A 27,184-nucleotide genomic window follows, 5' to 3' on the forward strand; every position below is an offset into this window, starting at 1 on the left:
AAATTGACCCAGTGGGGCCTACCACTACATGCAGGCTTTTACTTTAAACAATCAAAACAGTTGCCTCTCTCGCAGTTCCTTTCAAACTCTCCTTGTTCATTTCACTCTGGAGCATCTGCTTGAATGGAAGTTGTCCCACAGATTTCAGACTGTGGTTCGGCTTTAACTCAGGACACAGGGCAGAAGAGAACCATCTGAGACACTGAAGAAGAAAATGGCTGGGTAGCAACTTCTCCGTTTCACAAACACACACTTTGCAAGCCTCTCACTTCGAAAAAACCACCAAATATGGATTCCGGAAGGAGTTGACACGGAGACCACTGCAAAAACCTTAAGATGCTTTCACTGAAAGCGGCATTTGTCTACTGCATCCACAACTTTGCATTAAAGCCAAAGCTAATGAAAAATATACAGTTTCCTTCCAAGCCAATTCGTAGCTGCACTTTGGCCTGGAAAGCTTCAGTTTGGAATTTACCAACCAGAAAGAAGTCAGCATCCGCCACCAAGTACCCGGCAACGGCCCTTTCCATTTCGGCCGCACCTTAAACTCCGCCGACACTCATGTTAATTATTTCGATGAAAGTATTTTCGATACACTGGCATAGCTGGACGTTGGGATCCAAGCTGCTGGTGTCTCCCGCTCCAGTTTTATGAGCCGGCTCTTTGTGAAGTCTTGTTCGCTCGTAAGGTTTCTCCTTCAGTTGCTGGAGACCTGGGGGACAAGTCAAGGCATTGCAAAGTGAAGTGGCACTTAAGGTAACAAAAAAAAAAATCAAAATCAAATATTTACGTACTTTGAGGCAGCAAAGGGAAGGGTAGAAACTTGGTGGCAGTGCCAATTATCATTTTACAAAAAAAAAGTCTCATAGTGACTCATGCTGAGTAAACAAAAGGCTCCAGTTTTTACTTCTGGAATCTCCAGTTTAAAAGGCACCAGGAAGCAGGAGATTAGGAAGACCTGTATTCTGCCTTGGACCCTGCAGAGCTGCTACCAGTCAGAGTAAACAGAGAGTAGACTTGGGAGTAAAGTAGCTTACAAAGCAGATCTGCGTGATTTCTCTCATTGTGGCCAGGTACAAGGAGATGTTCAGGGAAGGCCATGAAACCTCATCCCAGACCATGCAAACCTTAATCAACGGCACTCCTCTGATGGCCGAGATTTTAGCCACACGACGTTCATGTGTTTCGAAGTGTACCTCATTCACCGCAAATGGACAACATGGTGCTGAATTTTCAGCATTCAGAGCAGCTGATCTAAGGAGCAATCAGCACATCAATCACGTCTGTCCAGCACAAATACTTACGCGTAATGATTGGGTCAAAATCCCTCGTCTCTGTGGCGACGTCCGAAGCACAAACCTGCCCAATCTGGATGAGCAGGGACATAATATCCTCATAGAGGGGAGGGAAGGCTTGGCAGAACGAGACTAGGCAGGGCAGGGTGGGGACGAAAAAGGCGTAGCGCTTTGCCTCAGTTAAAACTGGAATACAAAAGGATGCGCTTTTAAAAACGGGACAGATCCAAACAATGAGAGCCACCGTTGAAACACACACACACACACACACACACACACACACACACACACACACACACAATTTAAACACACGCACACACTGCATTTCATAAGCATCACTTCAAAGCAACATTTTTGGGGAATCCACACATTCCGTGACTATAGGTTTCAATACACTGTACAGAGGTTATTGTTTCCCCAACACATACTGGTTCAAACTTCCTCCAAGATAATCTGTGTCTAAATAAAGTCATTTGGAAGGGTAACACCCCCCCCCTGGCTTAATGCACATAAGGTGAGTATCTAGGATTTCCTTACGTCAACCATTACCTGTTAGCAGCGTCCCCATGACATTGATAGCCAAACGGGCCACACTGAGGGATTTCGGCAGAGCGTACTGGATACATAAGTAAGAAAGTAACTGGATGGCAAAAATCTGGAAGACAAGGGAGTGGGGAAAGGATATTAAAGAAGCAGTAGGGTTTTGTTTCATTTCGAAAGTAAGACTATCCTGTGTGAAGTTACATTGTGCATTAAAATCAGAAGTACCCTACACCCCTACACAGTCATTAACACATGTAAACATTTGTTTATATATAATTTACATCTATAACACCCCATAGGTAGGAGAAACCCATGTGGGGTACAATCAGCAGCTGCACACAGAAGACCCAAGGGGTGTTCGCAATACGCGTTTGTTTGTTTGTTTGTTTGTCTGTCTACTTACTTACTGCTTCTATGCTATATTTCTGCAGCATATGTGCCAAAATGGCTTCTAAGTGATTTATAACTATTAAATCAGTATGCTATTAAAATGAACAGCAACAAATCCATTGGAGTAGTAAAACATCTTAAATTAAAAACAAACAATAAAACCCGCTATTAAGTAAGTTTTTTTAAAAAAAACCAGATAAACAATAAAATTAGAAGTTTGGTGCAGGGGAAGGGTTGCCTAAACAGGTGTCTTCAGGGGCTGGTGGAATGCCGATACTGAGGGAACCTCTCCTATTTCAGCAGGGCGGGCATTCCACCAAGACAGGTGCCACAGGTGAAAAAGAAAAAGCCTGCCTCCGTGTTACCACAATATACAAAACCCACCTGGCACTTTCCTAGCAAATGAAAATAACTACCACCGATAGACCTAAAGGAAGCACGCATCAGGGGCAGTGCTTGGATGCTTTGAACCAGGGCTGAATACAGGATCTGACCTTCCAATGATTGGGAGCAGGACGGGGTGGGGAGAGAGCAGCTCTCTCTCTCTCTCTCTCTCTCTCTCTCTCACACACACACACACACACACACACACACTACCTGTTTCTCCAGTTCAGGCTGAGCAATCAGTTCAGGTATGAAGTCCAAGCAGATGTGCATGGATGGGATGCCTGCCACTGTGAGGCCAAGCAGCTCGTATGGATACCCCTGTTTGAGCAAAAGAGGGAGAAGGTATCAGGTTTGCATCACGAGCTGATTAATCAAGGAGTGGGAAAGAAGCCACCTGCCTCCAACTACGGTGTGCAGTCTTGCTCCACATTTTTGTATGAGCAAGAAGAGCATGCTGCATCAGGCTAGTGGCTCTTCTGCGCCAGCATCCTGCCCTCACAGTGGCCCGTCAGATGCCTGTAGAAAACCCACAAGCACAAGAGCACCTTCCCCTCCTGAGATTTCCAGCAACTGGTATTCTGAAGCATGACTGGAGGCAGAAGAGGCCTCGGTCTGCTCCCAACCTTTGCCCACTCAGAGCTGCCTGTGGCCCGCTGTTCTTGCCGCTGGTTCCAGCATTGGACCAGAACGCAACAGACAACACACCCTGCTGGAAGGTGTGAATGAGGCAGGAAGCACAGCCACACACCTGGAAGTGAACTAGCTTGGCAATGTTGGGGTCGGCAATGAACATCTGGTGCAGGAGGCAGCAGATGAGGCACTGGACCTCCCGCAGATTGCAGAGGAGACTCTTCTCTTCCTTCTCCCCATCTCCCTCCACCTCCATCTCCTCCTCCTCCTCCTTCGGTTTCTTCTTCCGAGGGCTGGAGTTGGCAGCACCTGGGATGCCCTTCTGCAGCCGGCCGCAGCCATTGTTGCTCAGGGTCTTCTCTTCTTCCATAGGCAAGCAGATCTCCAGAAGAATCTGGACCGCGGCACTATCCTGGACAGCAAGCGAGAGAGAGGAGGCAAAGGATAAATTGCAAGCCACAAGGACCCACAGGAAGATGTAGTGTACAGAACCAGACCACTGGTCCATCTAACTCAGTACTGTGCCTACACTGACTCGCAGCAGCTCTTTGGAATTTCAGACGGGGGTCCCTCCTAGTCCTACCTGGAAATTGAACCTAGTGCCTTCTGTGTGTGAAGCAGAAGCTCTATTCTGAGGTATGGCCCTTCCTCTCCACATTAAACCACGGTTTAGTGTTGCAAACAGGCCTCAGGCTTGTGCAGTCTTCCCTACCCCCAAACCTGTTTCTCTTTTGCGAATGGGTGTTGGAGATTTCCATTCCCAGTTTAGCAGCAAACCATCGTTATGCCATTTTCCAAGCCCGTTCAGCTCAGCACTGTGCCTACACTGACTGGCAGTGGCTCTTTCAGACAAGGGTCCTACCCTGAGACCCTGGGGATTGAGCCTGGGACCTTCTGAGTGCAAAGCAGATGCTCTAAGGCAGAGGCATGGCCCCATCTTTCAAAGACTTGGGGGGACGGAACAACCCTTTCTGAAAGAGGACAGGGTTCAAGCCAACCAGCCATGAACAGATGTACTCCGCACTCTGCCACATTTTGCTGCAGACCCTAATTGGCTTGCTTGAATTGGCCGTTGTGCAAGCTCAGGGCAGGCAGCACCTGTGATAAAAGCAGGATGCTGCAATAACCAGAGTTCTTAACAAACAGAAGTGGGGAAGGGGAAATTAGGTGACCCAAATTCTGCTGTAAGAAAAGACTGGATTCCGCAATCTGCATCAATTATGCAAAACTCTGCATCATTCCCCTAGTTCTCCCCCCCCCCCATTTTTATTCCGCATCAAAGCAAAGAGCAATGGAGATCACCAAAGTCCCACCCACAGCCGCTGGAAATCCCAAAAACAATAAACAAGGGTTGAGAAACCTCTGACCCTTCAGAAGCTGTTGGACTTCAACTCCCATCAGCCCTAGCCAGTGTACTCAATGGTCAGGGGGGACAGGAGTTGTAGTCCAGCAATATCTGGAGGGCCATAAGTTCCCTGGTCTAGGCAGACAGGCAGACACAGACATTTGCAACACTTTTGAACTGAGCACTGTGGGATAGAAATATAACCATCTTCAAAAATCACTTGTTTCAGATACTGCTGCTGCTGCTAACTATCTATTCAGCATCCTTTGCTCAACTGAACAAGTGAGGGTCATGGGGGCTCTGATGCAGTTTACACCCAGCTTTGCAAGCAGGCAGAACTCACAAGAGACTGAGACTGGCAATGCCCCCTGCCGGCTTCCTTTTGTTGGCTCATCAAAAGGCTGCAGTTTGCAAAGCTGATTGCTCAGTCCTCTTGCCGCAGCTGGAAGCAAGTTGGAAGCAGTTAAGGGGGTGGGGAGAGAAAGTAAGAAAACTGGAGGGGAACTAATCAAAAGAAAAGCAGGGGGGACAAGCAGGACTCTGCTGAGCCACTGAAGTGGCAAAATTGACCATTCTTCCTCAGGCCCTGCTCTCTCTTGGAGGGAGAGAGAGATACCTGCCGCTTTTGGTGAGAGGCATTCCTTTTGCATTCCTTCATGTTCTCTTGCCCCGGGTGTCACAGAGGGTAAAACAACACTCAAAGGGGTGGCAAGGAGGAGGTGGAGTGAGAACAAAGGGAGGTCAGCGGAGAGAAAAGGGCTACTCTGGAAGGAGAGGTCTGCCCTTCCCCAGTTGCACAATGGGACAGAAAATGTGACTCAGCTGGCAGCTCACAAGGAGGGGACCTTTTGCAGAATACAAAAAATAAAAATAACAAATGAAGTTTTCAAGTTTGTGGACTGATTCATCTTGTGAACCGCCCAGAGACCTGTGAGTATACGGCGGTATACAAATTTAATCAATAATAATACAATCATCATCATCCTGATTTCCTTGCGTGAATGTCTGAGGCCTGGGTTGGATTCATAGAGGTGGAAGGGACCGTGAGGCTCATCTAGTCCACCCCCTGCAATGCAGGAATATGCAGCTGTCCCACATGGAGATCAGACCTGCAACCTTGGCATGGTCAGCACCACGCTCCAAGTCTATCCAGGTTGGACCACCAGCCCATGCTTGAGCCCCTGGCAAAGCGCTGCCTTGCAAAAATGCTTGGAAAAGGGAGGATCTTCAAGTGCAAGGCATAAAAACCACCTGATTTAGTGATGGTGGTTTTTCCTCTCTCTCTCTCTCTCTCTCTCCCTCTCTCTCTCTTCCCTCAGGCAAGATTACAGATCACAGGTGAGGAGCAGTTGCAGAATTACCTGGGCAGCCAGCAGGGCATTTTTCAGTTCTTCCCGGGTGACTTCTGGGGCCTCCAAGCCCATCAAGTTGTTTTGGGACGGCCTGATGTCCTGATCCGCCGTTTCCTTGAGATGGGCACTCAGGAAGGCTTTCGACGCAAGGAGGTAGCCGTTCAGCATGTGGAGAGTGATATCCATCAGAGGGGGGCACCTAAGGGCATGAAGCCAGGGGAGGAGAGAGAGAGAGAGAGAAGATGTTGGGGAAAATAAGCTGGATTAAAAAAATAAAAATAAAGGGGAACTTAAAATCTCTGCAGGTTGGGGGGTGGGGAGCATTTTTCACTCTGGGGGCCACATTCCTTGCTGGGAAACCCTCCAGGGGCCACATGCCAGGGCTGGGTGGGGCCAGAGGCAAAAGTGTGCGAAGCAGTGAATACGACGCTAATCATCATCATCATCACATTCATATCGCACCTTTGTTCAAGGAGCCTGAGGTGGTTGTACACTGTTTCCCTCGGATTCTTCCTCACAACAACCCTGTGAGGCAGGTTAGGCTGGGAAGCAGGGACTGGCCTTACTCACCCAGTTAGTTTCACGGCTGAGTGGGGATTTGAACTCTAGGATCCCAGGACCTAGTGGCCAACACTCTTAACCTTTACACCACCATTGGCCGTAAGTTACCTTTGTACAGAAGGCTAGTTCTCCTACCTCCCCCCCCCCCCCCCGCATCTCCCAATTTAGGGAAGAAAGATCAGAGTTCAAGGACACATTTCCAGTCACTCAGAAAAGGATATGTAGCAAGGTCAGACAGAATCTCAAGGGCCAAGCAGAGAGGGCTTGGGGGCCTGAGATTCCCCATCCCTGCTGTAGGTTATTAGCTAGGGATCTGAAGTGAGGCAAAGCATGAGCTCAGGGTCAGATGAGACACCGAGCCAAACTATGGCTTAGCTCACAGCAGCACCAGAAGAGGGTGAAAGTGGGCACAACCACCTCTCCAGGGATCCTCGCATTTGAGCGGAGTCGTTTTTATTTTTTTGGCTTAGTGTTCCATGCAAACCAGCCCTCAGTGACAGAAGCCAAGAGTGGGGCTGGAGGAGGGCTGCTTACCTGAGGACTCTCTGGTCACATCTTAACACAATCAACGGGTCAATCATCAGGTCCTTCTGAGTGTATTTCTGCCGTCTGACCACCTTGTTGGACGGCTGCAAGGCGTTCACCGTCATCACCCACAACCTACGGGAAAATAAGGGCCATGAAGTCTGAGCAGGGCTGGAAGCAGAAGCCGTGAGGCAAGCTGGGAGTCAGATTTTACCCCCATCGGAGCTAAACACTAAAGTGGTGTTTTGAACAGCTGTGGCTTCGCCCAAAGAATCTTGGGAAGTGTAGTACAGATATATATATATTTTTAATAAGAATTTATTGGTATTTCCACACAAAACAAACAAAGCAAAAACTTACATACTACAAAAAATACAAACAAACTACAAAATACAAATACAGAAAACAAGCAAAAGAAACAAATACATACCTAACAACCCACCTACCACAGGAACACACCAATCTAATAATTTTAACCTTATTTTAAATCTTACTTAGGGGACTTCCTCACGTTCTCTCTTCTGCGTTCAGTTCAAATTTACTTTAGTAACTTTGTAACTACTTTAACACTCATTTCACAATTATTCTTAATCCTAATCTGGCACCTTATCTCTATCAACTTATTTATATCCATAATATAAATTCTAAAAAGAAATCACAATCTTAACTTCAGAGATAACTGCTTTAAATGTATAGTGCAGGTGGGGTCTGAGGAACAAATTCGAAGTTAAGAATAGAGAAACACACCGGAGATCAGGAAGGCCTTGTGGGCCAAGCAAGGCTCATCTGGAACAGGAAGCCCTTAATGCTTCCTTTCCAGAAGGACCCAATGGGTGGGCTGAGTCAGCCAAGGGCTGGAAGGCACTTCATCGAGGTCACCACTACTTGCAGTTTTGGTGGCTTACCACATGAGGGAGCTGCACACGGAGACATGCAACATGAGACTAGAGTGGCCCCAAAGAGCAGGATCAGGGCCTCCTCCTACCTCCGAGGCATGACAGTGTTCAAGGCCATCCAAAGCCTGTTGACGGTCTGAAGAATTCGCCGAGGGATTCCCGGGTAGAGCAGCTGGTTCATGTTGGATGTCAGTGCCTCCGCGTAAGGGATCAGCTCTCCAGCCGAGAGGAGCGTCAAATGCTCCAGAATCTGCAGCACTTGAGTGTGATTTCCTTGCAGTGCTGAAAATGCTGAACGAAATTAATTTTCAACTATCATCATCATCATCAAACTTATTACCTGCCCTTCATCAGCAAGTCCCAGGGTGGATGACAACAATTTAAAATTCAGGATTAAAAACAGAGAATTGCAGAGTTAGAAGGGACCACAAGGATCATCTAGTCCAACCCCCTGCAATGATCCTTTTGCCCAATGTGGGGTTTGAACCCACAACCCAGAGATTATGAGTCTCATACTCTACTGACTAGCTAGATAAAAATTTATCCAGCTGCATGAACCATTTCCAATCTAGCTGGTTCCAATAAGAACTGTAATATTTAATAAATGATGCCCAAGCTTGCTTTTTTCCCTTCTCCCTCCTCCTCCCTGTTTCCTTTTGTGTCATGTCTTTTTGAGACTAGCTGGCTACTGATCTTTGTCAGCCGCTCACGGCTTCGATAACAATAAACCAAGATGGCGTGCCAAGTAAAGAGTTTGTGCAAACAAACAGCTTAACGTTTGAATCCTTTGCAGTTCTGAAAAAGGTACATGTTTTTGACTTACTCTTGGGGTAGTCCGGTTCGGTTTTAGTGATTTCATATTTTAATGGCCACTGGCTCCAAAATATATAAAAATCTGACTGTCAGACAACTGGGCTGTGCTGGGTAAAGAGGATTGTGAGGGTCCAGAAAACCCCCCACAGACCACTGGCCAAATGCACTTTCAAAGGCTGCCTTACCCTCCTGGAGCTGCTTGGGGGAGTGTTTCTTGGCTGCGTCCGTCAGCAGCATCCTGCGCAACAAAGCATCTGTCCCCGTGATGTGCTCCTCACAAATCCAGTCATCCACGATGGAAAGGTGGGGATAGTTAGTCGCCAGGAGGCGGAGGAGGGCCGAATGCAAGCCTTCAAGAGAGGAGAGAGACAGAGTGTTTTAAGGTTGAGGGGGAAAAGAAAAATGACGTGTTTTTCACTGGAGACAACTTATTTAAACATTCCATTGGTCACTTATTAAAATGGCAGTGAGAATATCGATAGCCAGAAATGGGAAAGAAGCAAAGGGTTTGAATCAGGCATAGGCAAACTTGGCCCTCCAGATGTTTTGAGACTACAATTCCCACCATCCCTGACCACTGGTCCTGTTAGCGAGGGGTGATGGGAGTTGTAGTCCCAAAACATCTGGAGGGCCGAGTTTTCCTATGCCCGGTTTAAATGTACAAAAATGGGGAATGGCAAACCTAGCTGATGGACTATGCCGAAATGGCAAAGCTGACTGGAAAACTCAGGAACCAAGAGGATAAAAGCTTTACGAAAGAATGGGAAAAATTTATAAGTTATCTAAGAGACCATTGTAAGCAGATGAAACATTGGCAGGATTTTGATTTCACTTGTAGTGTAACAATTACCATGGACGATATGGATTAATATAAAAGTTACAAGTTTGGAAGAAGATGCAGTTTTAAATGTTTAAGATCGGACTCCATGGAGGGGGGGTGGGGGGAGTCCTGAGATTCAGAGAAATCTCTGTATATGGTTATGTATTTGGATTTTTGTAACTTTGTATTGGAAAAATCAAAGAAAAATTATTTCAATAAAATAAAATAACATTAAATTAAATTGAAGTAAAGTACAAAAATGGTAAAATGTAATCTGGGAGATGGCACTTTCACAAATAAAACTTTGTGCAGCTAGAGGGCAAAAGAAACCCTGAGAGACTTCTGTGATGGACTGCTGGCCATTTATGCAGCATACAAACCATGAAGTTGACAAGACAAACAGTACCTGCCGCATCCCACAATCAGTGGTTGCGTTGGTGTCATATTTTATTGCTAATGACATGAGACATTTTCAAACTCCCTCCATTTCAGTGTCTTTATGAGCTTTACCATTATTGTTTAGATCCCAAACAGAGGTTTGTTTCTCCTGCGCACACAACCTCCGTAAACTCTCAAGACAGACATACCTCCCAACTCTTGCTGGAGCCCTTGAGCCTGACGGATGAGATACTTGATCGGGATCTGGTCCATCAACGCCGGGGAGTAAGACTTGGGCTTCCTCTGCATGGCAGCTGGGAAAGAAGATGAGGAAAGTCGCCTGCTGGTCAGTCAAGAACTACTGCTGATCAAATGGCAATCATTCAAGGCAAAATGTTGCAGCCATTCGGGATTCTAGCCACTTTATCTGCCCTGATACTTACTTTACTTACTTACTTATTTTAGGAAAGTATTTATGTACTTAAAATCACACACAAAATATCAAAGCGGCTTGCAACCTTAAAAAGACAAAAACCATACCAATAAAAGCATTAGAAGGGTTACAAACGATTTAAAAGCAAAAAAAAAGTTAAAAGCAAGCTTCAGATTTGAAACGGCGTCATACCACATGAAACAGCTAAAGAATCCTGGGAACCGTACCTTGAGTTCCTTGGAGGAAAGATGGGATTAAAAAAGTAATAAATATATAAATGTCTTTTAAGGATTCTGGGAGTTGCTAGGAGAACTCTCTACTCCCCACCGAGAGCGACAATTCCCAGAGTGCTTTAACAATCCATCTCTCTTCCTAGGGGACTCTGGGAATTGGACCTGGGATGCAGCAGAGCAACCTCTCCCTTGCGCTTTGGAAGGGGAAGCAGGAAGCCAGACTGGAGGAGGCTGAACAGGACGCAAAATGACCCGAGCAGGAGGGTGGAATCCTGCCGCCTAGAGCCAGGTGCCACATTTGCAGATGGGAGCAGGCCCACCAGCCTGGGCGGAGTGTGCGCTTATAATCCTGATATTCCCAAAAGGCAGGAGAGTCTCGAAATTGAATGCCCAACGCCTCGTCTTTAAAACCTTGGCGGTGGGTGCGGCGCAGCAGCTGATTGGGTCGTCTTTGTTGTTTCTGTCCGGCTCAGAACATCTTGCCTTGCTCCCAAACTCCTGAGCCCTGCGTGTCTGCTGCTGGCCCTGTACCATCATTACCTGCCTGGATGAAGATCTTTTTCCTACTTCAAATCTCTCTGTGAGTGTTGGGCAGGAGCCAGGAGAGCAACATCAAGAGGGCCACAGGTTCTCCGCCCCTGCATGAAGGAGCTGACTGAACCAGAGGGCCATTTATGGTTAGGAAATGAATGAATGAGTGAATCTTTATTTGCGTCAGCCATCGGCCATAGCAATAAAAAAACAATATGATATACAAAGAATAGAAATAAAATGTCAATTATATAAAATATATTTTAGGGTTTTGAAACAACCCAAGTTATATGGAGGTGTTTGCATGTATAGTGATATACCTTCCCCTCCCCTTTATCCCTTTTCATCTTTAGTCTTTTTTTTAATTCATTCATTCATTCAATTATTATTATTATTATTATTATTATTAGAATTTATATACCGCCTATACCTGCAGGTCTCACAGGATAAAATCAGAATATAAAAACACAAAGTATATAATCAAAATAAAAACAACTGAACTATTCTAAAATATAAAATAAAAAAGGAAACAACCTAAGTTATGAAACGACTGGAGACATTTGCTCATATATTCTCAGCTACTTAGAGCCTGCTGAAAACTCGCGACGTCTGGCAAACATGACATCCCAACACGTACCCAGGGTCTTGGAGCTGGCTAGGATTGCCTCTTCGTAAGACAGAATGTAATACAGGACGAGAAGTTGGGCTGTGATTCCGTAACGCTGATTCAGGCGAGCGTTCTCTCCCTACGTATGAAAAGGGCACAGAAGACACAAGGTGCATTCATATAGAAGAGCGCAGGGAGATGCCTTGCTGGCTCCTCCAGACGTGGCAGGACTACAATTCCCATCATCCCAAGCCACCACTGACCGTGCTGGTAGGATGGGGACGGGAGCTGGGAGGCCCAGCAACATCTGGAGGGCCAGAGGTCCCACCCCAGCCTTGCATTAAACTTACAAGCCAGACCCCTGAGTTTGCTCAGTACTGTGACTTGGGCCTACAACCGAGGAGCGAGTATTAGCCTGCTAGGAATTCAGCACCATAAACAATCCTAGATACAGGAGGGCACGTTCTGCGCTTTGCCACCAGCCGCTACGGAAGGTGGATTCACCAGGCTGCCTTGGCTCAGTCGGCACGACAGCCCATTCTCTTCTACACAGCACGCTTTATAGGGATGGAGGATCTCAGGTTTTTTTCCTCTGCACTTGGGGAATGCAAATGAATTCAGCAACTCTGTTTTAATGGCAGACTCCAGACTTAAGGTCACACAAAATGTAAGCCGAGTTCCTTACTGAAGCCATTGGAATTGTTACTAAACGGAGAGAGTACCAAGTCAGAACTGTTAAAGAGAAGAATATTGTTGCTGTTATCATTATTTTATTTATTGCCTTTTTGCCCCACCTTTCTCTCCAAGGAGCTCAAGGTGTTGTAGGTGCTTCTCTGCCTCCTCATTTAATAATTTAAGATGCATTCTAACTCAAAATTATCATTTAAAAAATCTATTTCCAAGTTGCTATACTATTTTTAAAAGGAACTGTGTCCCCCCAGCCCACCTGCTCCTCCATGGTTATTTCTGAGACTCCTAAACTGTATTTGATGTTTACAGTCCGTAGACCAAATAAAGTGAAATTATAAAGCCAGATACAACATCACACACACACAGAGAGAGAGAGAGAGAGAGAGATTAGATATACCCCCATTAGTCCTTCAAAAACATTCAAGATCTCCTGCTCTGTGATTGGCTGATTTGTGGCTTCCGGGTTGGATTTTGATGCCGGTGTGAGGACAGAGTTGATGTAGACATCGATCAGTGGGAGTAACTGAGGATGGAGTGGAGTGGTGGTTTCACACAGCTGCCTATAAATCCAGTCCTTCAAAAAAAGAAAAGAAAAAAAGTAGAGTAAACTTAGTATTTCAAGTCTTGCCTGAGTGAAGAGGAAAATGAAGCCAATTCCTTATATACTTCACGAACAGCTAGTCTGCCCTGCGACCCCCAAGGTCTCTGCACTGGAGATTCTGGGGTTCGAACCCACAACATCTGGCGTACAAATCGTGCGCTCGACCATTCAGCTCTGCTTTAAATCACCGGAGGTCATTTGTCCACCACGGCCCAACACAGTTCCCTCTAACTGCCAGTAGAACTCCGGGAGTCTGCTCAACAGCCTTCCCCAGCCATGTCTGGTGAAGCCGGGAATTTGAACCCAGAACCTACTGCATGCAAAGTATGCAGACAGAGGAAGGCAGGTGAAGACCACCTCAGGAGTTGCTCCAGTTGGACTACCTCCTCACCACTGGGTGATGTACCATCAATGGTCACGTGGGACGCATTATAATGTGTTTGTGATAGGTTACAAATTGTGTTGTGTTTTTAAAATACGCCATTCAGTGTGGCCCCTTGGTAGGATTTATATCCTGAAAGGCGAAGTATAAAAATAATTGCAGTAAGTAATAAAAAGGAATGCTCTACATTTTGAGCTACAGGCCGCTGAGACCATATAACACCGGTCCTGAAAGACCTACATTGGCTCCCAATACGTTTCCAAGCACAATTCAAAGTGTTGTTGCTGAAGTCCTAAACGGCCTCGGCTCAGTATATCTGAAGGAGCGTCTCCACCCCCATGAGGTCCAGCTCCAAGGAGGGCCTTCTGGCGGTTCCCTCACTGCGAGAAGCAAAGTTACAGGGAACCAGGCAGAGGGCCTTCTCGGTAGTGGCACCCTCCCTGTGGAACGCCCTCCCATCAGATGTCAAGGAAATAAACAACCATCTGACTTTTAGAAAACATCTGAAGGCAACCCTATTTAGGGAAGTTTTTAATGTTTGATGTGTTATGATAAATTATTATTATTATTATTATTATTATTATTAAACCGTGTCACGTTATCAGGTCCATTGCAGCTCAGCACTGTCTGCTCTTAACAAGTGGTTCTCTGTGGTTTTCAAAAGGGCTCTTCCCGAGTCCTACTTCCTTGAAAAATAAAGCAATATTCTAGTCCTCGTGGTTCTGAATTGAGGGCTGGTTTAAACAGGAACATAGGAAGCTGCCTTACAGCAAGTCAGACACCTTGGTCCCTCTAACTCAGTACTGTCTACACTGACTGGCAGCAGCTCTCCAAGGTTCCGGACAGGGGTCATTTTTTCCACCCTATCTGGAGATGCCGGGGATTGAACCTGGGACCTTTTGCAGAGGGAAAGCGAGGGCTCTGCGTGCCCCTTTGTCCCTTCCGGATGCAAGAGTTTGGTCCCGCAGATGAAGCCACCCACCTTGATGGAGACTTTGTGCTTGGTGAAAGAGCGGCTCCGGAGAAGCTGGTAGATGCAGTGGATGGGCAGGAATCCGGTGATGTTTGCGCTGAGGTTTCCCGTGACAGCCACACGGACTGCGTGAGCTGTGACCACCTGGGGCGGAGAGAGGCCTTCACTTCGTTAACCTTTCAGAAACGGAACAGCAGAAGCGCCAACAGGGAAGGAAGGAAGCATGGAGCCGAGTGCCATTCAACTGTGTCCAGGAGCACCAGGAAATAAATTTAGGTTTGTGGCTTTCAGTGGGCCTACTCGGGAGCAGAACTCAGAAAGTTGGGACTAGTTTACCTGCGAGATCCCCTTCCCCCTCAGCCACTTCAATCTGCAGAACTGGCCCTGTTACAGCTGCCCCATAATACTCATGGCAGCACCCACACTTTTCAACTCCCTGCCTATTGACATCAGGAAAGCCCATCCAGACAGGTGAAATGTTGAGATGAGTTTTAATCAGTTGATTTTACTTGTTTTTTGAATGTTTTAAACAGTTGTTTAGAACACCACGTACCCAAACTGGATTTATCATCCTGGACTGCTCAAAAGATGTTGCAACAGCCTCGGCCCAGTATACCTGAAGGGGTGTCTCCACCCCCATCGCTCAGCCCAGACACTGAGGTCCAACTCCAAGGAGGGCCTTCTGGCGGTTCCCTCCCTGCGAAAAGTGAGGTTACAGGGAACCAGGCAGAGGGCCTTCTTGGTGGTGGCGCCCACCCTGTGGAACGCCCTCCCATCAGGTGTCAAGGGAATAAGCAACTACCCTACTTTTAAAAGACATCTGAAGGCAGCCCTGTTTAGGGAAGTTTTAAATGTTTAATGCTGCATTGTGTTTTTAATATTTGATTGGAAGCTGCCAAGAGTGGCTGGGGAAACCCAGCCAGATGGGCAGGGTATAAATAATTTGGTGTTGTTGTTGTTACAACAGAGCCCTGTCATTTACTTCCCCGGAAGTAAAGAGGAAGAAACAAGAGAGGAGGGATAGGATGAGAAGGGAAGAGTCAGTAGCTGGAGGAGCCTGGGTGGGACGGGAGTAAAGGAAAGGAGGGAGAGGTCTGAATACACAGAAAAACAGCAGGGCAGCTTTTCAAAGGCGTTTTGCAACACAGCCACACAGACTGAGCGTGGAAGGGGTCGGGTCACCTGTTCCGTGAAAATCTCCTGCGTGAAGATGGTCTTCATGCGGCTCAGAGAACTCGGCTTAATAACAATCTGAAACAAAAGGGTTACATGCATAAGAAAAAAAGGAAGAAGAAGAGTTTGGATTTGATATCCCGCTTTTCACTACCCGAAGGAGTCTCAAAGCGGCTAACATTCTCCTTTCCCTTCCTCCCCCACAACAAACACTCTGTGAGGTGAGTGAGGCTGAGAGATTTCAGAGAAATGTGACTAGCCCAAGGTCACCCAGCAGCTGCATGTGGAGGAGTGGAGACGCGAACCCGGTTCACCAGATTACGAGACTACCGCTCTTAACCACTACATACACCACACTGGCTCCCCCACATAAGGAGAGCCAGCTGGATCAGGCCAACGGCCCGTTACGTCCAGCATTCTGCAGGAGGAGAAAGCAAAGAAGGACCACTCTGCACGAAGCAGGACGAGCGCCTACCTTCATCCCCAGGGTGGAGCAGACCAAGTCGATGATAGCGCTGAGTTGGTTGCTATGGAAATACATGGCAACCAAGAGCAGCATCTCGCCAAAGGATGCTGATACCCCAGAAGTGCTGTTGGAACAGGAGACGGGAGGAGGAGGAGAGTTGACAAAGAGGACATCAATATTATTATTATTATTATTATTATTATTATTATTATTGAAAACACCTCAGGGGCTGCATAATTTTTTCCAGGGAAAACAGAAAAGAGCCTGCTCTCTCCTCACCTTTCAAAATAAGCTTCTTCTTTGATCATCCAGCTCAGCCACATCACCATCAGCTGCTCCTGTTCAGGAGTGCTACATAAAGAGATGTTCCCATTATAGATACAGATGAAGGAGTTGTACATCACAGTTGTCAGGGATTTGCCTTCTCCTCGCGAGGAGAGCCAGGGCGGGAGTACTCCTCGCGAGGAGAGAGGGGAAAGAGATCCTCCGAGGGGGGAGGATCGGGACAGGGAACTTCCTCAAGAGAAGGTCTTGCTTAGGTACAGGGATCCCCAGCCACTGCTGTAACCTGACTCCTCTCAAAGCCCATTGCTAGAGCTCTCTCCCACGGAAGAGGAGGAGCAAACGGTCAGGGGTGCAAGGGAGAGACCCAGCACCGCCAGCCAGACACAATCAGAGGGAGAGTTGCAGCTTCCGGCACAGGCACAGCATCGGGGGGGCTAGGAGACCCAGAAGACATCGTTTCAGGGTGCCGAGGCTTTGGTGCTGGGAGGGAAACCGGAGAGGAGCACTTCCGGATTCTGCAAGTGACTGAGCAGTCATGTTTTTAGCTAGCTCTGCACTGTAAATAAGTATGCACAATAAAGTAGTCTTTACAGTAAGAGGACTCTGTCGTTACTTGTGAGCAACCCCCTAGGGTATCCTGACAACAGTCAACTAGTCCCCATTGTTTTATGTTATTATACCGAGCCAGGCCATCCCATCAGATGTCCAGGAGATAAAGAACTACACAAGTTTTGGAGACACCTTTTGGAGACAGTCCTGTACTGGGAAGTTTTTAACGTCTGGCATTTTATTATGTTTTTATATGTGTTAGAGCAGCTGGGGGGAAACCCAGCCAGATGGAGTGGGGTATTAATAATAATAATACAATAAAAACCGATCTAAGAAACTAGAAGGGCAGTGACTTCCCCTCCCCCGCTCGATCCTAAATGTAGAAAAGGGTAGGTGAGGCAGGAAAGGCGTTTCATAACGAGGCACTACAACCAATCACTCCTGCTTACTCCAAAAGTACTATCATCTGCCTCTCCTGCCTCCCTAGCCCCAGACTGCAGAGGAATCTAGAACAGTTTCATATGGGAATAGGCCCTGCCTCTCTGACACCAGGGCAGCTCAGCCAATGGAAAGCAAGGACTCTTCTCCTTGCCTCCTTCATTATTATTATTAATATTCTGTTGGGAGCCGCCCAGAGTGGCTGCAGAAACCCAGCCAGATGGGTATAAATAATAAAATTATTATTATTATTATTACTACTACTACTACTACTACTAGTTATACCTCGGGTTACAGACGCTTCAGGTTTTCGGGTTGCACACTGCGCCGAATCCGGAAGTAACAGAACAGGTTACTTCTGGGTTTCGGCGCTCGCGCAGAAACACTAAATCGCACTTTGCACATACGCAGAAGCGCCGAATCACAACCTGCGCGTGCGCAGACGCAGCATTGTGGGTTGAGCGTCCACTGTACTACCTTGCCCCTCTGTGCCATAAGGGAATGCCTGCAGCTTCACCCCATCACCCGCAATCCTGCACGCGGCAATAACTCTGCAATAAAACCAACTGCCTTCTTCCACCCAAACTTCCACTCCTGGGGAAATGCTGGACATTATTAACGGGTCAACAAGTCCTAAAGGCTACCGCAAGGCAGGATGTCTAACGTCTTCTGCAGGTGGGAATGGGAGAGCTTCGAAACAATGCTTGGCCAATGTCACCCCGCATTTTCTCTACCCCCCCCCAAATACACTCCGTGACTAAAGGGTTTCTCCGCCTGCAGTCGAAAGGGTACCTGACAAGTGTGGAGAAGGCCAACAGCATGCAGAAGGAGAGCGACACAAAGCGGACGCCCGCTGGAGTGGCCGGGGGGCGGCTGGTCATAAGCTGGAGCAGCTGCTCAGCCTCCTCATCCGTCGGCCTGGACACCAACAAGACAAAGAGAGAGCCCCGCCATCTCATCAGGACAAGAAAGCATTTTCTTCACAGATGCAGGGGTTGGGGGGCAGGCACAAACATCTAAGTGAGTCACAAGCCCTCAATAAAAGTTATCAGCCTGCAGAAGGTTCTTCTCTTGGAAGATCCAGGACAGACAAAATAAATTTCTGTCGCTCTGTGCAACTGTGGAACTCCCTCCCACAAGAGGCAGTGATGACCACCAACTTGGATGGCTTTGAAAGAGGAACTGGGCATATTCCTCATATTCTCAGTTCCTTTAAAAGAGGAACTGAGGGAAAGGCTACTGATCGCAACTAGCTACAATGGCTATGCTCTGCCTCCTTGATCAGAGGCAGGTGAGAGACCCCTATTTCCCCTTCAGAGAGCTATAATTCCCAGAGAGGTTTAACAATCAACCCAGGGAACTCTGGGAATTGTAGCCCAGTGAACAGGGAACAGGGGTCTCCTAACAACTCTCAGGAACTTTAAAAAACTACAGGTCCCAGAATTCTTTGGGGGGAGCCATTAAAGTGGTACGATGAAGAGTTTTAAACGTGTATTGTGGATGCGTCAGCCCCAAACTGTGAGGCAAACGGGGCCCAAATCTGCAAATAACAAGGTTGATTTGGGTGGAACTGCATTACCCTCATTCCGGGTACTTTAGTGATGATTGCAACTGCTAAGCCACCAGAATGTCTTTGTGAACTATCATCCTTGACTAATGCTTTTCCTTGTGTGTGCCTCTGAATGCGCAAGCCGACAAAGGAACACCCCAAAGTGCTTACTTCAGCCCCGCGATGCCCATCAGAGCGCAGTAGAGACGCAGGAGGGCGCTGGCTTTGACCACGTGCTCCTCCTTCAGCCCCGAGTACACAGAGACGTTGGGCTCCATGTCCGCCTCTGCCTCTTCCGGCACATGCATGCTGCGGACGGTGGGCAGGATCCCCATCAGCTCCAGAAGCAGCTGCCGACGCATCTGCCAGAGCACCGAGCTGACCGTCTCCCTCTTCCTCTGCGCAGGAGAAAGGAGGAAACGTCCCGAGGTGGCAATCCCAGCAAAAACAGCACAATTACCAGCTTCCGATTCGCACTCACCCCCCCCTTTTAACTTCCCTTAAAAGCTCAAATGTGCTCTAAAGCTCTGTTTTCAAAACAGATATTATCATTGTTGCTAGACTTGCTAGCCGTTCAAGGGACTTGCGTTTAAAAACATAAATACATTATGCCATTAACAAATTTCAATGAAACATTGTCAAATTAATACACACACAAACAAACAAACAAACAAACAAACACATACTGTATTGTTATTTTTAATTCTTAGATTTATATGCTACCTATAAAACAGTCAAATTCATATAAAACACAACAATTCTCTCTCTCTCACTCACACACACACAAACTTTTACATATATAAAAGTTATATATAACTTTATATTTCTTACTTTTATATACTACTTTTTCCTTCAAAAAGCTCCAGGTGGTGCATATTATTCCTCCCTTCCGTATTTTATCCTCACAACAACCCTGTGAAGCTGGTTAGGCTGAGAAACAAGGACTGACTCCAAGGTGACCCAGTGAGCTTCATGCTGGGTGGGGATTCGAACCTTGGTCTCCCAGGTCCTAGTCCAGGGGTTAGCAACCTTTTTCAGCCATGGGCCAGTCCACCGTCCCTCAGACCTTGTGGTTGGCCGGACTATATTTTTTTGGGGGGGGGGGGGGAGGAGCAAGAAATGAACGAATTCGTATGCCCCACAAATAACCCAGAGATGCAGTTTAAATAAAAGCACACATTCTACTTACGTAAAAACATGCTGATTCCCGGACCGTCCGCGGGCCGGATTGAGAAGGCGATTGGGCCGCATCCGGCCCACGGGCCATAGGTTGCCTACCCCTGTCATAGTCCAACACTCTACCTATTACACCATACTCTATCTTTGGGAGAACAGCAAAGCTTTAGGTTCCTATGTGAGTCAGAGTCGTGGATGGTGCAGAAATTCCGATTCGGTTTGCAATTCGAGCCGAATCCATAAAATTCCACACTTTTCCAAAGCAGCATGATGAGAACCTTCGGAATTCACATACGTTCTCGCGGACGTAGCTAATTAAAGAACCAGGATCCCAAGGAAAGGAAATGTCAGCAACCCTCACCTGCTGCCCATTCCGGATAAAAGTCCCAAACCAAGTCCGGACTTTGGCGTTGGTCCCCAGCAACAAGCCGCTGACAAAGCAGACGAGATCACTGACACTGTCCTCCGAAGACTCGTTTTTTGTGTGGTCCAGAGTTAAGCCGACGCCAAGTCCAGGTAAGTGGCACTCTTCCACCTGACCCAAAAGGAAACAGAAAGTGGAAAAAGACACACATGCTCAGGTGTTTCTTTGGCCTTTTAAATCTGGGTGCAGGGTGGTATTGTCTTCCTTGTCATCATGCTATGTGCCTTTTGTGTTTTTATACTTGTAAACCCCCTTGTGTTCCTCAGACAAAGGGCAGTATATAAATTTAATACATAAATAAAAACATTCAATTTGGAAGGAGATTCCCCAACCAGACATGTAGACACAAAAGGGACATTTATACCCTGTCCCAGTTTAAGCCAAAAAGGCTCTCACAGCAACTTATAAAAATTGGTTCTCTGGCAATCCCTGCCCACGGGCACATCATAAAAAAGACACGACGCACGAGGGAACGGAAAGGAGAGGGAGTAGGGGGAAACAAAGCTCGAGCACAAATTCTTCAAGTTGCAGCGGATGTCTGTGGCGATTCTGGCTGGCTTGCCCTGTATAAGCAGCAGTCCCTGGAAGCCCTCTTAAGACCTCCTTCACCCACCCAAATATCATATCTAGGAATCAGCAGGTGGCAATGTGCAGGCCCTTTGCTTAGACAGCTGACGATAGTAGCTGTAGTACGGAGTTGATGTCGCTTTGCCTGTTAAAAATACAACACTTCTTAACCACTACTTGCATCCAAGAAAGCAGCTGGATCTCCCTCCTTCCAAGTAGTTCCCAGCCCTGCTCCTTCCTGAACAGCCTGCAGGTCTCCCAGCCGTTACGAACACCCCAGCAGCAACCCAAAGCTCACTTTCGGCCGGCCCCCCAACCTCTTTCGCAAAGACTTACCACCATGCCTCGGACCCTCAGCGCCTGGGCAGGGTTCATCTTGCAGAGCTGGCGGAGAGCCTCTGTCCTGCGGCGGCCTCCAAAGCTTTCCTCGTCCTGCCGCTCGCCGTTCTTGATCAAGCCCCTGCACACTGCAACCAGCCAAAGGGAGAGGGGGTTGTTGTGTGTTATTGGTTATGACCCCTCAACATCGGACATAAATTGCTCTCTCCTTTGCAAAACCCTGTCTATTTTAAAACGTTATGATGCCACGTCAGAATTTCCTAGCGGCTATTGGTTATTCCAAGACTCGGCAAATCACTCTTCTCAGGGGGGTTGGGGGGAATCTCACCTAAGCTAAATGTGTGCAGAAGCCAAAGTGCTTCTTTGCCATTTGGTCTAATTTTATTTTATGCACAAACCCGGCACTCAGGAGCGTCGGGTACCACAGGCCTATGCGAGTGTCTGGATTTAGTACAGTTGTGCTGGCTGGGGCTGATCTGAGCTGCAGTCCAGAAAACCTCTGGAAGGCACTCAGTGGAGAAAGTCAATAACAGAAATATGGCAACAAAAAGTGATGGAGTACGTGGAAATAGCCAAATTAACGGGGAAAATTAGACAACAGGGCGATGAAACATTTCTAAAAGATTGGAAGGAATTTATATTATATATAGGTAAGATCTGTGTGAAATAGAAAACCAGTAGAATAGAAATAAACCTCAAAATGGGTAATACAAATAAATCTTATTGGGAGAATAACAATACAGTGGTGCCTCGCTAGACGAAAATAATTCGTTCTGCGAGTATCTTCATCTAGCAATTTTTTCGTCTAGTGAAGCACCTATGCAATAGCGGTTTCCGCGCGACGGGGAAAAAAATTTTTTTCCCGTCTTGCGAGGCAGCCCCATTGACAATTTCGTCTTGCGGAGCAGCCGTCCGCTAGCGAATGCCTTTTGTCTAGCGAGGCATTCGTCTAGCGGGGCACCACTGTAATAATAACAAAAAAGAAGTACATTATAATTAAGTAACCAATTGTACCTATAAGCGGTATACAGGTAGGCAAAGAAGAATTGTATATATAGAAAGGTATATTTAATTATAGACAATTTATGGACAACTGCGCAGTTAGAATTGCAATATTTAGAATGGACAAAGGAAATGCGAGAAAATCAGAATGGAAAAAAAAGAAGCCAGAAGAAGGGAGGAAGGAAGCAAGTCAACTCGTAGGAGTAAATAGTAAATGTACAATGTAATACAATATGTATCTGAAGTATGAAATTTGAAAACTAATAAAGATTATATTCAAAATAAAAGAAAATAAAACAGAAATATGGCTCGTGGACATGGCAAAGTAAAGGAAGAGGAAGCTGCAAATTGCTAATGGCAATTTATGTGCCCCACTGCCATCTATAAAACGGCAGCTGCCAGCAACTGGCCACAAGTTCTACCCCAGGTAGCTGGCACTGGTAACAGATAGCTGTAAATTACAGTACAGTGGTACCTCGGGTTACATACGCTTCAGGTTACAGACTCCGCTAACCCAGAAATAACGCTTCAGGTTAAGAACTTTGCTTCAGGATAAGAACAGAAATCGTGCTCTGGCGGCGCAGCGGGAGGTCCCATTAGCTAAAGTGGTGCTTCAGGCTAAGAACAATTTCAGGTTAAGAACGGACCTCCAGAACGAATTAAGTACTTAACCAGAGGTACCACTGTATACATGTGAGATCTGTTGCAGTGCACAGTGTTCCCCCTACTCAGGGCTCCAGCCAACCATACCCTTTTGCAAAATACTCCGTTCCAACCCACTCCTATCACCATGAGTCTATCAGCATTTCCACGTCTACTGAGCATAATCAGTCAGTGTTGGGCAGTTTTTGAGCTCCCCGTATGCCCTTGGGGCCCCCCCAAATCTGCTGAGTCTTCCCCACCTGTGCTTGGATGGTGCTGTTTTGGCTACACAAAAGGAACCGCATTCAGAGAATGAGTTTGCTATTAATTGTGTAGGTTACCTTCGTTAAAGCTGTCGGGAACGTTGGCCACTAAGAGACAGAGGAACCAAGCGCCGTTCTTCACATGCAGCAAAGCTTCAGCCACGTCCACAATAGGCAAGAGTGATGGGAGTTCTGAAATGAAATAGTTTTAAAATATTAACAACGCCCACCAACAACTTTCAGTCGCGAGAGTCAAATCGGGAGAGCATTCGAGAAGGAACCTCTCACTGGCAGCAATTGTGGAGTTCCTCCCAGCGGAGACGAAATTTCATTCTGTGCCACAATATTTATTTTATTTATTTCTTTATTTAAATTATTTTATGCATTATATGTATATCCCACCTTTGCTCCAAGGAGCTCAAGGTGGCCTCCTCACACAGCTTGGGAACAACAGCCATTTATTTGGACTCAATCGATTTTTTAAGAAGCAGTTAAGACTTCAAAGAGCACATACCGGCTTGGAGGATGCAGAGGACATCAGCTGCTTCCTCCAAATAAACAGGGCTCTCAAACAGCTCCGACGATTTCAAAAAAAACTCACAGTTGGGCTCGGCCACCTGCAAAGAAAAGTTGCATTTAGAGAGGCTCTTTAAAACAGAACACACACCAGTTGTGAGGCCTGAGAACCAAACACCCAGGGAGGGCAGGTTTTCAGGCCTGCGGGATCTTCTTTCTTCGTTTTACCGGTAGCCCAAAATCCACCAACCAACTGAAGGCTGGTGTAAAAGATATAGGCTGAATATTAAATAATTCTGAGTCCAGAAAATTTAAGAATCCTCATACCAAACCGTATTATAAATGTAAATAACCCCCCACTTCAGAATTCAGATTTCTTTTATTTACAGCACAATGAATTCTACAAATAAAAATAAAGAATCTTCTAATTGACCTGCTATAATATAGTTCTATTTTTTTTTTCTTTTACTGTTTTCCTTCTTTTAAGAAACCTATAACCAAAAAATGACTCCAGTAATGAGATCCATGTTTCAATTCATCTAACACTTCTTCAGTTGATCCAGCTTACCCTTAAAAAAGTCTTATATGTAGTTGGAACTTACACCGTTTTATATGTAATTGGAACTGTTCTACCAGATTCCCTCCTATTTATAAAATCAATTTTTAAAAGCCCAGTTTGCCAAAAAATTGTCAGTCGTTCTTGGACCTCTCATTACTTGAAATTTGTGAGACTACCAAACCTGAAATGAGCTCGCAATCCTTCAATGCAAAAATCCACTGATGGTTATTTTACATGCACCAACTTTATTCATTTCAGCGGTATGCTGAAATTTTGTACTTTTGTGCTAACAGGGGGAGGATCTTGTCATTGCCACTGTAAAAAAAAAAAAACAGCCAAAAAACCCCTGCCAAAGTACTTCAAATCAGTCTGGGGACCTCTCCCAGTCAATTCTTTAAAAAGGAAAGGGGGGGAAAGAAGAACCTTGTACAAATTAAGAAGTTCCTTAAGGCAGGGGGAGGGAAGAAACTCACCTTGTTCATTATTGCCAGCAGTTCACTAAGCACAAGACGGAGGCGCCGTGGGGAATCGCTGTGTTCAAACTCCAGGGTGAGGCCATGTTGCAGTTGAGACACCAAGATGCTCTCGCCACTACCCCCTCCAAGCTTATGCCTAGCAAGAGGATGGAAACACAGCTGCTCAAACAGACTGAAGGAGCACATCCCCCTCCAGAGTTGACAAAAGAAATGCCTCACCCAGGGCTAGAAACTTGAGGCCCTCCAAACACTGCTGGGCTACAACTCCCATTATCTCCGATTATTGGGCTGTGCTGGCAGGGGCTGATGGGAGACAGAGTCCACACAATATCTGGAAGCCCCCTCAGGTTCCCAATCTCTGGCTTGCTCCTTTTAGTTACCTAAGCTGTTGCTCCTTGTTGGCATCCTGTTCCAAAGCATGGAAGTCCACAGACAGCAAGGCTACGATGGAGTTGACAGCTTCCACTCCAGAAAGCAAGCGAAGGATCAGCTTTTTGTCCTGGGCCCAGCCCTGACTCTGATCTGCCGGGGCACACAAGGCCATCCGCACCAAGCAAGGCAGCAACAACCGGAGCTCTGGATCACTCAGGGCCGCTAAGCGCACGACATCTACTTTCTGCATGGCTTCAAAAGCATAAGGACTGACGAACTGCAGTGCTGAGCAGTCCGCCATTTCCCCAGGTGACTGGAAACCACAATACCACAGGAAGCTAAGTGGGCAGTTGCTGGGTCAGGTGGCAGTTGGGTGAAGATCCAAAATTCCAGGAAATTAACTGTTAGTCAGCAGGTGCTAGTATATGGTTATATCTTAGGGACTAGCAGCTTTAGGGCAGGAGGAGTTTTCAGAGGCAGCAGCCTACCTCAACAGATGCACATAGAGAACAAAGAAACTGCTAGTTTCATCTCTAAACACAGGCTGCAATTCCCTGTAGGATAAAACAAATCAGGACAGTAAGAAGAATACAATGTGCAAAAGTAATACAGGAATGCAGAACGCTCTCTCATGAGTTTATGTCATGAGTAAATAGCAACCCCCTGAGGAACAAAATATACTTTGTCCAATTATCCTAATTTTTTAAGGCCCTAGAATAATCTTTCTCTAATTGTTGTGGTAAAGATGGTTTGTTTAGGGTGATTTACTGGATTCCCCTGAAACCAAGATGCTGATGCGGGGGGGGGGGGGGCTAAGCAAGTTTTCCAGATACACTAAATGCTTCCTCCCTGAAGCATTCTGCATAACTCTGAAGCCTTCTACATTACCCTGACATAGCTCATAACAGCATCGTTTATGCTAAAAGTTTCCCTTGGAAGGTCAGTGCTACATTCTCTTTAGCCCAAGTCTTATTTTAACTAATAATAATGCAATCCTAACCATGTCGATTCAGAAGGTGCACTGAGTTCCATGAGGCATACCCCCAGACAAATAGGGTTAGGACTGCGGCCAAAGTCTGGACTAATTACAAAAATCTATATTCTTCCCCTATTTATCCCAGTCACTGTTTCCCTCCCATTTGTCTCTCATGTGCCCATCAGTAGATTGTTAACTCTCCTCTCATACTTTGCAAAGCACCTGGATGGAGCTTTATCAATGAAAAGTTATTTTAAAACATCATTTTAATTGAGCATGCAAAGGGTAATCCCCTCCATCCTTCAGTTAGGGGTGCAAAAAAGGAGGTGAGGCAAAGGCTGAGAGGCAGTGTCGCATAATGGTTAGAAGGTGCCTTCCCCAACCTGGTGCCCCTCCAGACGTTGCATAATCCCTGACCACTGGCGATGCAGTGGCTAATGGGAGCTGGAGTCCAACAACACCTGAAAGGCACCAGGATGGGGCAGGCCGAGTTAAAAGTGTTGGACTGGGAAGAGCCAAGTTTAAAATCCTCGCCCTGCCATGGATCCCGTTGGCTGATCATAGCCATTGTGCCAACCTGACCTACCTCACAGAGTGGTTAGGAAGATAAAACGGGGAGGAAATGAGCCATGTAGGCTACCAGAGGAAATGCGAGGTATGAATATAATATAATAAAATGATCAATAAATGACAATGAAGGAGCAAAAGCAGGAGAGCGATAGAGGAAACGGGCTGTGCCTAAGGAAAGAACCCAGGCGTCTCAGGTAAATGAGAAGACGGGGGGAAATGGGAACCCAGGTGTCCAAGCCCTACCTAGGAAAGAGAAGCAGACCCACCTGCCCACCCCGACCCAGAAACAACCACACACCTTCGCACACAACCTTATGAGACACTACTTCCGGCAGCGTAGCGTCATTTCCTTCCAACAATAGCCGGCGCCGAGCAAGCCGGGCAGCGCCCAACTTCCGGCGCAGAGAAGAATGACGGCAGAAAGGCCCTCCTTCGTGAGGGCGGAAGTGACTTCAAT

General features: G+C 46.6%; 1 protein-coding gene across 2 annotated transcripts; it reads right to left on the reverse strand.

Moving 5' to 3' along the window:
• Nucleotides 1-27,044, reverse strand: INTS2 (integrator complex subunit 2). Of its 2 annotated transcripts, none has more exons than XM_033172464.1 (25): nucleotides 27,026-27,044; nucleotides 25,190-25,735; nucleotides 24,807-24,945; nucleotides 23,773-23,875; nucleotides 23,337-23,450; nucleotides 21,349-21,479; nucleotides 20,383-20,556; nucleotides 19,017-19,243; nucleotides 18,089-18,214; nucleotides 16,304-16,375; nucleotides 16,034-16,148; nucleotides 15,568-15,636; nucleotides 14,395-14,529; nucleotides 12,827-13,003; nucleotides 11,770-11,878; nucleotides 10,145-10,249; nucleotides 8,923-9,087; nucleotides 8,014-8,215; nucleotides 7,038-7,163; nucleotides 5,952-6,141; nucleotides 3,364-3,657; nucleotides 2,826-2,933; nucleotides 1,845-1,950; nucleotides 1,305-1,481; nucleotides 1-712 (listed from the first exon to the last, which is right to left on the reverse strand). In XM_033172464.1, exons 2-25 carry the CDS (start codon nucleotides 25,480-25,482, stop codon nucleotides 543-545), a joined length of 3,627 nt encoding a protein of 1,208 aa, XP_033028355.1. In that variant the 5' UTR covers nucleotides 25,483-25,735; nucleotides 27,026-27,044; the 3' UTR covers nucleotides 1-542. The 2 variants fall into 2 exon arrangements, with proteins under 2 accessions (XP_033028355.1, XP_033028354.1); XM_033172463.1 differs by lacking the exon at nucleotides 27,026-27,044 and adding an exon at nucleotides 26,971-26,989.
• Between the last annotated feature and the right edge of the window lie 140 nt (nucleotides 27,045-27,184).

The sequence above is a fragment of the Lacerta agilis genome, chromosome 15, assembly GCF_009819535.1.
Source record: "Lacerta agilis isolate rLacAgi1 chromosome 15, rLacAgi1.pri, whole genome shotgun sequence".
Taxonomy (NCBI): Eukaryota; Metazoa; Chordata; class Lepidosauria; order Squamata; family Lacertidae; genus Lacerta; species Lacerta agilis.